We start from the raw sequence: 15,354 nt of genomic DNA on the forward strand, positions 1-15,354 counted from the left end.
TCCAGCATTGCTTCGAGTAGTTTTCTATACCAACCTCCCTCCTACTGCTTTCCAAAGACATCATGTCACTAGATCTTTAGTACTGCCACAGCCCCGAGACAATACTTGAACTCTGTTTTCTACCTGCCGTACTCATCTTGGTACTGGACTAATCCAGTGACTTTTTTCCTTTGAGAGATTGTACTTCTACTCCAAAGTCTTGTTTGGACCTCTTTCTTAAGCCCTGTCTTCCCTGCTAGAACTCTATCACCATCTACAGGCTCCTTTCTGAGGAGAACTGGTTGGTCCTGTCTGGTTCTCTGTTGACTGAGTAGTTTCTGAGCTTAGGAAGATTTGTAGCTGGTACATTTTGAGTATTAGGTTGTGACTCTAAGTTGTATTAAAAACTGCATTAGAGAGCCGGGCGGTGGTGGCGCACGCCTTTAATCCCAGCACTCGGGAGGCAGAGCCAGGTGGATCTCTGTGAGTTCGAGGCCAGCCTGGGCTACCAAGTGAGTTCCAAGAAAGGCGCAAAGCTACACAGAGAAACCCTGACTACAAAAACAAAAAAACAAAAAAAAAATTGCATTAGAGGGAGAAGAGTTTTCAACACAACAGGAGCTTTGATGCCAATTCTATTTCAAAACTGTTCATTATGCTATTCAGTGTATCCTGCATGTGTACAACCTATGATACCTGGGCAGCGCTTCCTATGTAGGGTAATTCTCAAAAGCCTTTGTTATCTTTCAGGTAAGACAGAACAAGGTTCAGCTTTGCCCTCCTGCTGAAAAGACAATGCAATGGCCATTTGTCAAGCTGTGGCTTCTCTTTCTGATCTGCGTGCTACTATTTATTTGTTCAGAATTCATAGGTAGCTCTTTTTTGCATTTTGTACTGATTTTTTTTTTGTGACCAATGATAGAGATTATAGTAAGTTTGCTCCTTTTAGCTAGCGCTAGAAGATTAATTATGAAATACAAGAAACAAACCACACCATACCCACAGAGTGATAGGCTGTTTTCTATGCATCTTTAGCACCAACAGCTTCCTGGAAGAGTGGGTCCTAAGATTCTATACTGCCTCTTTCCTCTGCTATTCAGTCTCCAAACTAAACCTTAAGTCAGTCTGTGTTCAACCATAAACAGCCAAGTGACTGGTACTATGTTAATATCTAACTCAATTTTATAATTTGATTCTGAATATTTCAACCACATATCTTGCTTTTTCTGTACTGTAAATCATTTATTTTATTTACAAAGACATCTCCTAAATCCTGTTTTCTTCCTCTTTTATTGTTCTAACTGCTCATTAACACATATACTAAAAAAAAAAAAATCTCTTACCTGTACCTTTTCCGAGGAGTCTAATAATCCAAGGTCCAAGATACTATCAGCTCCATTTTCCCTAAAAATAAATGAAACCCTTTTACATTCCATGGAGGTGAAATGTCGGAAATTTAGTATCAAAGTATCTGCTCATATTTATTACACATTTTAAAAACCAATTTAACCCAAACCAATGGGAGATGCTGATAATCCTAGTGCTTATAGAGTTGCACTACAGAGCAAACCCGAGGCCAGGGCTTAGGCTATAATGCCAAGACATGTTTAAAAAACAAAACCCCCAAACAAACCCCCAATTCCACTAGCTGCTACATACAATTCAAGACATGGCTGCGATCCCTGATATAAGACCACACACAGTCTTTATTGGGATGCTAAAACTTTAGCATATCTCTCCAGACCTGTCGTAAGTTTTAGGATATGGTGAAAAACACACTCTGTGGAAATAACGTAGCTAATGTTTAAACTGAAATGCTGCTCCAATTGCACACATTACCGTCCATGGGCAATAATGAGCTCCATGGCCTCATCGACTCTTGCCCTCAGAGAATCTTCACTTGCTAGCAGGAGCAGCAGCTGCGCTGGAGATAATTCCAACAGCATGCCGGTGATTTTACTTGCAAATGCCTATAAAAGATGAATAAATGTTACGTCATCAACTCTGCTTGTGAAAAGCTACAATCAAGAGAAGGAAATCAAATTAAAAAATTTTCTTGTGAACTAGCAAGGCTTTTTATGAAACTTCAAGGTTAATCAGACAACTTAGACAAGGAACGCACAGTCCACAAACTAGCAGTTTTGTGGGGCCTGGAATATTTATATGATAGTCTCTCTGTATTTTTTAATATATTTAAATTCCAAGTAAACATACAAGTAATTTCTATAATTTCTGTCTTCCTCAGAGAGCCAAAAAAACCACTTTCAATGAATACAGAAAAAAAGAAGGGAGGTGAGGAGAAAGGCACCTATTACTTAAGGCTGACTGACTTACTGCAAGAAATAGAACTGATTTTCTGCTTTATTAGTCTTTTGGTTGCATATATGAACATAATACATAAAGACTAAAAAGGAAAAAAAAAACCATTACTAGTTTACAGGTTCCACATTTTGAGAGAAATTTAATAAAACATTCAATTGAAATCTTGAGCTATTTTTATCAGCAGTAAAGGTCTGCCATGTTTTAGCTACAGCTTGCTAACAGATTGTATCTACTTCAAAAAGGAACAATGGTTTATTTAAGTAAAAATATAAACTATATATAAATGAGTATAAATCACAGCTAATTCTTTAACACAAAAGGAACTCAAATTGGGCAGAATTGAATTGCCTCAAACTTAAGTTTTGTGGGGGAAAAGATTCAAGTAGAGTTACTTCCAAGCAACGCTTTCTTTTAAAATTCCTTGCCGGGCGGTGGTGGCGCACGCCTTTAATCCCAGCACTCAGGAGGTAGAGCCAGGCAGATCTCTGTGAGTTCAAGGCCAGCCTGGTCTACCAAGTGAGTTCCAGGAAAAGGCGCAAAGCTACACAGAGAAACCCTGTCTCGAAAAAAACCAAAAATAAATAAATAAATAAATAAATAAATAAATAAATAAATAAATAAATAAATAAATAAATAAAAATAAAAAAATAAAATTCCTCATCACTGTCCAGGCAAACACAGTCCTCAACAGTGTACTGGCTTCACAGCTGACAATGTAACAGGAAAAGAGCCCACATCTGGTTAGCGGGAGGACAGTGCCCAGGACTCACAGGCTGCATTGCTTGGACTCGGGGGTAAAGCCTCTCTCCAAGGGCCTGCCGATGAGCTGGCAGAGGGTCGGGGTCATCGCTAGGGTTCCCCTCAGAAGCGGGTCTGAACGGCCTGGTATCGATGGAAAGCTGTCTCCTGAAGTCTCTGTGGAAGAAGAAAGCTTCTGACCCCACTGCCTTTGACCAAATCAAGATGTCAGCACATCTCGGTCAACAGCAAATCAGAGAACACATAGACAGTGCCCACCATGACAGCAGGATGGTGCAACATTAAATACAACATGTTTGAGCAATAAAGATCACCTAGGCTTGTCACTAAAAATCTACATGTCACATATCATTTGATTTTAATGGAGCAGGACCAGACTCTAAGAGACTACCCATAATTCCTGGAAATTTTAAACAAAAGTAAATGTAGCCCATTTCAACAAGAGAAAATTAAAATATAGTTTGTCGCAATTAACTAAACTAGGAAAGTAGTAATTGTACTGAAATGTCAAACTTTAGTGAATAAATAAAAAGGCAGTCTAAAGCAGACCCTTTCATTTTCCATCCACCACCAAATCTTACACTGATTTGCAAGCCTTTATCTATCCCACTTATCTAAAATGCCCGTATTGAGTAAATACTGAAATCCACTGTACCTATCCCGGTCTCTCCGAGATCCTGCTCGCAAGCCACTACTCCTCCTCATTTCTCTCTCTCTCTCTCTTTCCCGGTCTCTCTCTCCTCGGTTCCTCAATCTTTGCATTAAACCTACAAGATGAAAGGCAGGACATTACAATAAAGACAAAAGACAACAAGCTTTTCCATTCAGTCAGCGCTGAAATGAGACCACGAACAGGAGGCTGCTGGAGATCATTTCCTTGCCAGTACCTCTCTCTGGGGTGTGTGCTGTGTGCGCATGCACGACCTCACATGTGTCTACTGCTGACGTTTTTGACGCAGACTCTCTCACTGAAACTTGCCATCCCACAACATGGTTATAAGCCCTGCAAACTACGCCCAGTTTTTAATGTGCTGGGGATTTGAACTCAGATTCTCCTCTCTCACAGCTCCTTGGTTTTTGAAGGTTCCTGATAGTTGTATAGAATGTACACGGCTCGTCATACAAGTTCACGTTAACATTGGTGAACTATTCTCCCCTTGTCATGTCAAACTATGAAATAATATGCAACAACTACTGCTGGACTGACTTAATTATAACAGTGCTGAGGTGTCTCACATAGTCAGAGCTGCTGAGTGAACACCTGCTGGAGTCTCCGCTTTGGGCTCTGAACAGTATAGACTGCCAGAACATTAGCTATTATGAAATTCCAATGCTCAGTCCTGACCATGGTTTTTTCTTTCATTCTTTTTAAAAATTCTACCTGTGAATTTGCTGTACCCCAACAAATGGTGTGCACACGCCACTGCACAGGACCCTGGGGACCAGGCTCAGGTCATCAGGCTTGGCAGCGAGAGCCTTTATGCTAATATAGCTCACCTGCCCTTGAGGATGGCTTCTCAATAATGTTTGATAAAGAGAGTTCTCAAATGTTAAGATTTTCCAAGTCTCCCCATTCAAATCTATTTATCTACTTTTTATCAGAAGCTAAATGGTAAAAGTGATGATTAAAGACTGGCAAACTCTCCATTTGTTCAGCCGTTATCGCTTCTGCAACCCAGTCAATCTCCATGGATATGCCCAATGAGGTAACAGATGCAGCCTAAATGATTAGGAACCTCCTCCGGCCTCATTACTCCAGCCACCCACTTAGAAGCCTGACCATCTCCTGACCCTGCTTGGCACACATTACCCATCATCATCTCCTACAGCTTTTGTCACGGTCACAAAGCTTGAAAGAACCAAGGGAAAATTAGGTCAGAGTTTAACCCCCAAGTGTTGGGTTCGTAATGAGGTTGCAATGCTCCAAGATGTTAATAAAGCCCTATTTTTATTTATTTTCTTATTTAAATTTTTTTTCATTTTACATACCAACTCCTGTTCCCCCACCCTCCCCTTCTACTGCTTCCCCCACCTCCCCCACACCCCCTCCTCCTCACAGGGGATAAGGCCTCCCTTGGGCAGTCAACACAGCCTGGCATACCAAGTTGGGGCAGGACCAAGCCCCTCCCCCGCGCATCACACTAAAGCCCTATCTTCAAAGAGGAAAAAATCCTGCTGAAATTAAAATAATAAGCATAGTGACACAGTTGGTCTCCACGTGGTCTCATGCTCTTTACCTCATGGCATCAGAGCATACTTGTGACTCAAACTCAGAATAGCCTACCTAGAGAACTGTGTTTTCTCTTCAAGTAGCTGTCAACACAAGGGTGAAAGAAATATTCCCACTGCCTGGCGGTGGTGTCACACACCATTTAATCCCAGCACTCGGGAGGCAGAGGCAGGCGGATCTCTTGTGAGTTCAAGGCCAGCCTGGGCTACACAGTGAGTTCCAGGAAAGGCGTAAAACTACACAGAGAAACCCTGTCTTGAAAAACCAAAGAAAGAAAGAGAGAGAGAGAGAGGGGGGGGGGAGGGAGGGAGGGAGGGAGGGAGGGAGGGAGGGAGGGAGGGAAGGAAAGAAAGAAAGAAAGAAAGAAAGAAAGAAAGAAAGAAAGAAAGAAAGAAAGAAAGAAAGAAAGAAAGAAAGAAAGAAAGAAAGAAAGAAAGAAAGAAAGAAAGAAAGAAAGAAAGAGAAATACTCCCACTCCCTTCCTGGATTTGTATAGTGCTCACAGCCTGTCACCTCCAAACAGGTAACAACTGAGGTGAGAAGCTAGTGATCACAAACACTGAAGAGCATGTTGCAGTAAGAAGCAAACTGTCAATTCAAGCAGTTTTGTCAACACTAAATCATACTCTCGAATAAATTTCTATAAAATGTATAGATACATGGTCATGATTACCACTGTTATGACAAACAAGAGTAATAATTACGATGCTTGACATCTGTAGAGTACTTACTTGTGTGGGTACCTTTGTTGGCATTCTGGATACAGTCTAGATTTGGCAATTTTTCATTTGATAAAAATGCTTGTGCGATGGCTGTGTAGAAACTCCGTGCTACGCCACTGCCCTCTCCAGGTTCATCCTTAAAGGTGACCTTGACTCTGTGGACAGCCATCGGTGTGGTGGCACATCTTCGGCCGAAATGGTTGTTGAGCTGCCTCATGGTCTGCTGAATGAGAAGATCCCGATCCCGGTCAACCTGTTCAAGTGCACCAAATAGTCAGTCAATTGGGGCTGCAACCACGGGGCTTTCTACCTCCAACTACACCCTCAACTTTCCCTTGCTAGTTTAAATACGACAAAGACATCTGAGGGCTCGGGAGCTTTTATACTCTACATATGCATCTTTCCAAAGCAAAGACTGTCCTGCATTAAATCAGGCTAATGGAATTTAACTCAGTTTAAAGCCATTCTTTCAAAGAGCCACCAGAAGCTGGGGGCATGGTGGTACATGCCTTTAATCTCAGCACTCAGGAGGCAGAGGCAGTCGGATCCCTGGGAGTTCAAGGCCAGCCTGGTCTACAGAACTAGTTCTAGGGCAGCCAGGGCTACACAGAAAAACACTGCCTCAGAAAAACAAACTAAACAAGCAAATACATAAATAAATGAAAAACAAAGATCCACCAGAGAACGTCAATCCTATTCATTTGTTACACAAGAATAAATTCCAAATGGATCAGAGGTGTGAACTTTGTCTCTTTTGAGATGCCTTGGTATGTAATCCAGGGTAGCCTGGAATATATTCTATAGGAGGGCCTCAGAATAACGAACTTCCTACACTACTGAAGCCCCAACACACATAACTCCCTCAGTGACGGAAAATGTAAGTGTGAAAAATGACATGCTGGAGCAAACAATACTTGCAGACTCCAGCACACAGACATACTCGTGCCCTGAGGACACATCACCTAAAGGCACTGATAACCAGCTTCTACAGGCACCACCCTAACAACCCAAGTCCAGTCCCTGAAGAGCCACGACAGGAGGAGGAGCTGGCAGCAGCTCTGCACCCGCTCTGGCCGGTACCACACACCGAGAAATACGTGTTTAAACACGGATCTTTAAAAGAGCTTGACTTTACTGTTTCTTTGTGTAAAGGGAAGGCTTCATTGTGTGGCCCTGGCTGGCCTGGCACTGACTCTGTAGCCCAGGCTGGCCTCGAACTCAGAGATCCACCTGCCTCTGCCTCTCCAGTGCTGAAATTAAAGGCATGTGCCACCATACCCATCTGAAAAAAAAATGTTTTTAATTTGAAAAAAAAAAAAAGTAAATTTATACTAAAAATGGGCAAAAATTCACCAAGAATTCATTAAAAAAATATCCTAAGAAAACAAAGATCCTAAATGCATGAAAGGTTTAATTTTCCTTAAAGTAAGAAATTCAAATTAAAACTACATGTAGATATCACTTCTTATAAAAATTCTGACAGTAAAATGACAAAGAATCAAGCATTTGCACTTGGATATTATCTATAGACAATAAAGCTACAAATTAACCTTAAGTTACTATCAATAATCATTTTAAACCAGGTGTGGTGGATCATGCCTGTATAACCCCAGAGGCAGGAGAATTACCAGAAGGTTAAAGCCAGCCTGGGCTACACAGGGAGTCCTAGACCTTAGGTGATACAAAACAACAAAAAGAAACCTTTTACTGGTGTTAGTAGTGAGGTTGTAATTCCAAGACTGCTGCAAACTAACTGTGGGGTACACACAAACAACCCACCAATGGTGAGCAGCTGTGTATTCAGTATGGAAGGAAGGATATCTCCAATCTGAATTCAAAGTCTCAGTATGAATTTCACAGTAATTTCTTAAAGGCCTAGAAATAACAACCAACCCATTAGAATATGTAACCTCAGATCAGAGCCTATTTTTAACCTTAAATATAATTTCTTAAAGAAATGGCCAATGTAAGGCCTGTGGCAGGAAATTCCTAAGACACACTGGAAGGTAACGAGAAAGGCTACTATAGATAATATTAAAAAGACATAAAAATAGAGAGGGAACAAACAAATTAAGCATCAATATGGAATTCAACATACCAGGAATTTTTTAGCTCATGTTTATGTAATGAAATGTGTGTGTGCGTGCATACGCGTGTACAGGTATGCTTGCCCATGCAAACGTGAAGGCCAGAGGTTGACATTGGGTTTATTCTTCTATCATTTTCTACCTTATTTTTTTGAGATGAGGCTCTCACTGATGTCAACAAGACTAGGTGACCAAGGACTCTGTCTCTAACGCCCAGTGCTAGGGTCCAAGGTTATGGTACATGCCACCACACTTGGCTTCCTAAGTGGGTCCAGGTCCTCATACCTGTATGACCAACACCTTACCAACTGAACCATCTCTTCAGTCCAAAACTTTCTTACAAAAAAAAGAAAAAAAGAAAAAAGAAAAAAGCTCCATCTATAAAGGATGCTAGGAAACAAATTCCCAATGACTGCCGCCCCCCAAAAAAAATTACTGATCTAAATTTTGTAATCATTTCTTTAAAATTTTAATTATAAGCACATAACCTTGAGCAATATTTATTATCTATGTGTTTCAAAAGTTGTGAAGTACTGAACGAAGCGCACAGGAACTCACGAACTTTAGACTGATGCTATGGTATCTGCATGGGACTGACTAGGCCCTCTGCCTACGGGACACTTGTGTAGCTGGGTCTGTCTGAGGGGCGCCTGGCAGTGGCATCAGGATCTATCCCTGGTACATGAGCTGGCTTTCTAGATCCCATTACCTATGGTCAGACGCCTTGCTCAGCCCTGATGCAGAGAGAAGGGGCTTGGTCCTGCCTCAACTGAATGTGCCAGGCTTTGCTGTCCCCTTAGGGGAGGACTTACCCTTTTGGAGGAGGGAAAAGAGGGGGATCTGTGGTTGGTATGTAGAATGAATAAAAAAAAAATTTTTTTTAAATTGAAAAAAGAAATATTTAACCAAATCAAACCAAACCAAAACAACAACAAAATAAAAGTTGTGAGATATGAGATATAGATATGAGACAATCTAAATACCTTTACCTCTAGTGATAAATCTCTTGATTGCTGGTTTCTCAGTTTTTCCATTTCTCTACGGAACTTTGATTCTTTTACCTCAAAACCACCCAGTTCAGTTAAGATCTTAAAGTAAAATAAGAAAAAACAAAACAAAACAAAACAAAACATTATTCACTGAAACATGTTCTTATCACGCAGAATAGAATTCAAGTACACAAAATACACACTGATCCAGGCTCTGCTCCAACATCTTCCATGAACACTCTGCCAAACAGCTCTAAAGACAGGCGCCAACGTCCCAGCAACATGTCATGAGAGATGAGCATCCCCATGAAACTGCACTGCGGCCTGGAGAAGGGAGACGGGGAGAAAGCAGTCAACTCCCCAGATGCCACGCTGGTCAACAGCAGTGCCTGCCTTTCTCGGTCTTTTAACATTCTCACAGGCTCTTTCATGAAGAGCCTTCCCACGGCTGCATGCTCCTGAGGTGTCCAGGTCACACCATCAAGGCATCTCCCACCCTCAACTTCCATCTCATTTACCTCCTCTCCTCAGAGTCAAATGGCCATCTCCACTTCAATACCCTCTAGAACTTTCATTTGTTATCTTTGTAAGTGATCTTAATCAGAGCCCAACACAGGCAAAATTGACCATGGCTTCATGACAACACTATTTTCTAGTAATTTCTATCCACCAGTACCATCCATTTCCCCACTGCACAGACGTAAAGTACATTTTTCCCACTTCTGTTCCTCCCAAGTGACACAGTCCACCTTCCTCTGATGTGATTTTCTTTCCATCCATAAAGTTAATTTGCTAACCTTAACTCCCTCTTTCCTCACCAGCTGGAACTACTACTAACTGGTCTTCAGACCTCTAATTCTTTTCTCCAACCTGGTCTACATGTTCTAACTATCTTGTCATATTATCTAAATCTAGGCTATTGTAGTATAGAGATTACCCCAGAGCCTTTATGGTTGGGAGACAGTGTCCACACAGTGTATCTTGTTCATCCACTAGAACTCCTAAGCATACCCTTGTTTCATTAACTAGCTCATTAACTTGTAAGCAAAAATATTATCTCATACTTCTAGCCAAAAACTAAGGCATAAACAAGAGTCAGCAAACCCCTTGACTACCAACACTAAGCAACAGTATATGCTAGTAACTTATTAATAAACAAAAACATTCCTCTGTCAAAGATACTATTTGTGAACCAAAATTAAACATGAGTCACAAATCCTGAAAATTCTATTCTTTCTAGTATTTCCCTTATCTAAACTGCTGATAACAAGTCTGTAATTGAGAAGTTTTAAGACAGTATTAAACATAAGAAAAGTAGCATCTTGAAAACTCAATAAAGGAAAAAGATCAATTTTTAAGAAGTCATAAAGTCCAGAAAATTCAGCAATATTTAACTATCTGATCGTAAATTAGGAAATCACAGAAGAGTAACAAAAATTATAATACTTATATATACAAATTTACAAAATGTGAAATCTCTAGTAAGAATTAAAAGTGTAACAGTAACAGGTGCATTACTTCATTTAGCCATACCTGAATGATGTAAGGGGTGGCCCTTCACTTTCAGTGAGTCCGATCTCTGCTAGTAAACTGCTTTTTAACTGGGCGGCAACATCATGAGCAGACGGCCCTGGCTTTGAACTCTCAGCTTCTTCAGCCAGCGCACTCTGTTCTTCCCCTTCTTTCTTTTGCCGGTTTTGCATGTTCATTACATTTTTTAGATTGGCAGCATAAGACATTTTAGTTGGAAGAACCTATGCAATTTTAGGTTTAAAAGTTACACATTAAGAAGAAAAGAAGATGTTTTCAACTTCAATAGAGCTCCACAGAAATCACATATTTGTTAACATGTTCCCTTTCTAGAGGGTCTACCACCAAATGCAGTCTGTTCTTGTCAGCCTGCATCCTCCAGATGACCACAAATTCCAGTGCACTCACCAGAGCAGCCGCAGAGAATCTTCAAAGCAATGTTTTGTAATCCCTCTGGTACTTAATCTCCTACACATGTTCAATAATTTTAGTACTACATTCCCCTTTACCACTTAATTATAAAAATCTATTCAGCTATATTTCTCTTATGCTGACTTTAAACATGACACTATTTTTTTTTTCCTAGAAAAACAGCGGAATATAATTTTACCTCTCAAATCAGACATATATATCTGAAAGCTAAGTCTGGCACGTATTTTTTGTGTGATAACTGACATTTACCCTTGACATTTATAATCTCCTCAAGCCGTATTTCTTACATAAATGTTTCCTTAGACAGTACCCAAAAGATAGAATTACTGAGTGTCATTACTAATGCTTCCTTATTAATCTTTATTCTTGATTCAAGTAGCTCAGCACATCAAGGGAAATCTGAAGCTAAAATTACATATGCTCGTATATAGTAAATATTTTGGAAACCCAAGTTTTCAACAGCGTACATCACCAACGCTGTGGAGGAACACAGTAAGCACACAAAGAAGGCGATGTGATGTTTGAGATGAGTTGACACTGTAAGTCAATGAAAGGAACAGTTCTATTATACTGTAAGAAGAGGAACTTCTGGCACTTCCACTGGGGGAAAAGAAATATTCTCAACTAAAGCATCTCTTCAAACCTGGATGCTAGGAAAAGTGCTAACTAACAAACAGACTATAAACTTTTACTATCTTACCTCAAGGCAATTTCTGTCCATTGTAACTTCCACTAAGCATTTCCCACTACCGGAAGATGAGGAATAAAGACCCTGACTTGGACGGCCAAATAGATCTTCCTTTCTAGCATTTGGCTGGAATTTTAACAAGACATATTATAGTTAGATTGAACACTTCAAAATCAGCTAAAAAGGAACATTAGACCTGTTAGTTCACCTGCAACAGATGTGGCTGATCAGCCAAGGGTATGGCTTCAGCCAGAGGCACTTCAAATGGATTTGGGGGTATACATCCAAGGAATGTCATCGAGTCTGAGCGTCGGAAAAAAGGGTGGTTTTGGCCAGTTTCTGCAGGAAGAGATTCGTCATCCTTATCATTCAAAGTAGCACCTAAACATTAAAAATAATAACAAAATTAGTAATTACAAAGGGTAACAGAAAATTACGTTGTTCAATCCAAAATGCTTGGTATCTCTTATAAAATGTTATATACGAAAGCAAGTTAAGAACTGGATTGGAAACAGGGTCTCACTGTGTAACAGCCTTGGCTGTCCTAGAACTCACTATGTAGACCAGGCTGATCTGTCTCCACTTACCTCAGTATTGACATTAAATGCCTATGGCATACCTAGCTTCTGCTGAATTTTTTAAAGTGACAATCCAAAATAACTGAATGCATTAAACATCACACAACAATAAAAATCCAAGAATAAAAGCCGTAACGAAAACTCCCACTCTATCTATACTCAACAGGCTTCTTACACCCTCTCTTTAGATCCAGAGAAGGAAGCCAAACCACAGCTAGTTTCTCGGCATATTCAGGACGCACCCTGGTGACAGCCAAGAAGACGAAGAGAGGCTGAACTTGGACTATTTGCTGACCACACTGAAAGCGTGCCCAGTAAGTCAGCCCGCTAGCAGCACTTCTGAATGGAACCAAACTTTGGCAGTGCCTACTAAGGCTGTGGAAATGGTGGTTTATGGCTGGACTTTCAAAAGGAGAAAGAAAAAAACCAAAAACCCAACCCAGACCAGCTGTCTCTCCCTAAGCTAATAAAAGTATTAGCTGGCAATAATAAAACAGGAAACTGGACTATTCATTTTTAATCTTTAACTCCCAACTAAAATAATAGAAACCTACAAGTTGACTCTGTAACAGTGGTTTCTCAACCTTCCTAACGGTGCGATCCTTTAATACAGTTCCTTGTGCTGTGGTGAGCCCCAGCTATAACATTATTTTCATTGCTACTTTATAACTGTAATTTTGCTACTGTTATAAATCGTAATGTTAATATCTGGGTTTTCCAATGGTCTTGGGCAAGCCCTGTGAAAAGATCATTCAATTCCCAAAGAGGTCATGACCTGCAGGCAGGTTGAGAATCACTGTCCTACAAGATCCTCCAGTTTTGTGGCATTAAAAATTAAACTTCTCTTAGTTTCTATTCTCAAGATTAATTTACATTTTCCTAACTCTATCTATTTTACATCAATATTAATAAAGAAGGAATTAACATTTCCTAAGACTTAAAGCAATAGTAAATATAAACTAAGAGAAATGAAAAAGGGAAATTCTAAAAGAAAAGTACGGAAGGACTACTGGAAAATCCCCATTAATTCAGTCTGAATTATGAAATGTATAATACAAGGACGTGTAAGAACGACAGAGAAGGTAAATGTGACAGAGAAGAAAAGAGAAATCCCCACCCAGACCGAAACTAATGCAGTTGAAAAGCTGGAGGGAAACACTGAGGCGGGTATCTCTTAAAGAACACCAGGAGAGTTTCTGTGCACTAACTTTGATTGGTGTCATCATCGTTTTCATGTTCTGAATCTTCATTATCAATACCCAGTTCCAAAAGTTCTCGTGTCCTTAAAAAGAACAAAGTCAGTCATTTAGATTACGAATTTGTATGATAGGAAAGAGCAGAGGCGAAGGAGAGCGCAAGGAAGACATCAGAAATGTCACTCTGTCCCTGATTCAGGTGTGTGTTTGTGTAAGTGTGTCTGTCACGGCATACACACGGACGTCAGAGAACAATCTGCAGGAGTTGGGTCTCTCTCGAGTGGTTAGGCAAACACCTTTACCATCTGACACCTCACCCTGGAATCTAACTCACACCTAACACTACTATATCATTTCAGATAATGGGAAATTGTAAAATGATCTGCCTAACAAGACAGGCTCAACAAAAGGCAAAATAAATAAGTAAATAAATAAAAATCACTAAATACTGAGTGTCTACATAAACTCTCATCCAAAATATGACAAGATCTCACCAAATAAATTTAACTGGATTCTTGGGTTTTTATCTTAAGTGGGAAATAATAACAGAACAGTTAGACAGAGGTTTCTTTCCTACATAAAATATCTTTGTTCTCTTTTGCAGTGCTGATCTCCTTAATCCAAACTTAGAGACCACACCAAATAAGTAGTTCTCAAACAAGACTCAAGGAAAGTATGAGCATACCTTTTGCGTTCCAGTTGAGGGGTGTCCAATGTTGTCTGTTGATTCATTGCTTTAATCCAATATATGAGGGCTTGGAAAACATACGCCACATGTTTCAATGAACACACATCCAACACAGGAAGAACATCCGAATGCTCATCATTATGAGATCTCATTAAAGAAAGAGCGTAATTGAGAAAATCTCCACGAGCAGACATCATCCCTTGGCGGGCACTAAGCAATGTGGCACGTCTATAGGACAACAACAACAACAAAAGATGTTTACAAAACCCACAAATATGAACTCTTACACATATGAAAACTTGAGAGGGCTCATCAGTTAAGAGCACTTGCTACTCTTGCAGAGGACCTAGGTTCAGTTCCTATCATCCACACAGTGACTCACAACCACCCATAACTCCATTTCCAGGGGGCTCTGATACCCTCTTATTGCTTCCCTGGGTACTGCACATGTGTAAAACACTCAAACATAAAGTTAAATAAATCATAAAAAGAAAATAGAGAATTTGAAGGTTTATGATTTATAGCCCTACACTTCAGGGTCCCTAACTACCAGTCTTACTAGGTCTGGATTTGCATTTCTAACAAGTTGTCAGCTAAGGCCGCTGCTGGCGTTTCTGGCACTCATCAAGAAGCACTACCTGTGGTGGCTAGTTTTTGTGTCAACTTGACATACGCCAGCCATTTAGGAACAAAGACTCATCAAAACAGCCCCATCAGATTAGCCTATGTGTAAGCTTGTGGAGTAGTTTCCTCACCTCTGTTTGATGTGGGAGGGTCCAGCACACTGTGCACTGTGCCACCCCAAGGTGCTATAAGAGAGCAGACTGAGCAAGCCATAAGCAAGCCAGTAAGCAGCACTCTCCTCCCAAGGCTTCTGTATCAGGTTCCTGCCTCCTGGTTCCTGCTCTGAGTGCCTACCCTGGCTTCCCTGGATACTGGGCTCCATCAGCTGTAAGATCCTCGCTAACACATGGTCATGGTGTTTTATCTCAGCGATAGAAAAGCACACTGAGACACGGCCTAAAAATAACATCCAATGTTGGGAATAGGATATGGGAGGCTCAAGGATGGAGCGTGAAGTAGGTCAGGGCTATCTAGCAAATGTGATTGACACCAGGCTGCTACATGAGCAAATTTTTATCTTCAAATGCATA

At 40.5% G+C, this 15,354-nt stretch overlaps 1 protein-coding gene across 4 annotated transcripts in view; it reads right to left on the reverse strand.

Annotated features, from left to right (window-relative positions):
* Ubr5 (ubiquitin protein ligase E3 component n-recognin 5) overlaps positions 1-15,354 on the reverse strand; it is a 119,301-nt gene that overhangs the window by 8,586 nt on the left and 95,361 nt on the right. For 3 of the 4 annotated variants that reach the window (XM_028857191.2, XM_028857193.2, XM_028857194.2), the window contains exons 41-52: positions 14,198-14,428; positions 13,525-13,598; positions 11,947-12,119; positions 11,751-11,864; positions 10,622-10,842; positions 9,292-9,412; positions 9,089-9,187; positions 6,022-6,265; positions 3,716-3,827; positions 3,072-3,216; positions 1,819-1,949; positions 1,323-1,383 (exon numbers count right to left, since the gene is read on the reverse strand). In XM_028857191.2, the coding sequence (XP_028713024.1) occupies positions 1,323-1,383; positions 1,819-1,949; positions 3,072-3,216; positions 3,716-3,827; positions 6,022-6,265; positions 9,089-9,187; positions 9,292-9,412; positions 10,622-10,842; positions 11,751-11,864; positions 11,947-12,119; positions 13,525-13,598; positions 14,198-14,428 (1,726 nt within the window). The remainder of the gene's footprint in view (positions 1-1,322; positions 1,384-1,818; positions 1,950-3,071; positions 3,217-3,715; positions 3,828-6,021; positions 6,266-9,088; positions 9,188-9,291; positions 9,413-10,621; positions 10,843-11,750; positions 11,865-11,946; positions 12,120-13,524; positions 13,599-14,197; positions 14,429-15,354) is intronic. The other variant, XM_028857192.2, reaches the window with a different exon arrangement.

This window comes from Peromyscus leucopus, chromosome 20 (assembly GCF_004664715.2).
Source record: "Peromyscus leucopus breed LL Stock chromosome 20, UCI_PerLeu_2.1, whole genome shotgun sequence".
NCBI classification, from domain to species: Eukaryota; Metazoa; Chordata; class Mammalia; order Rodentia; family Cricetidae; genus Peromyscus; species Peromyscus leucopus.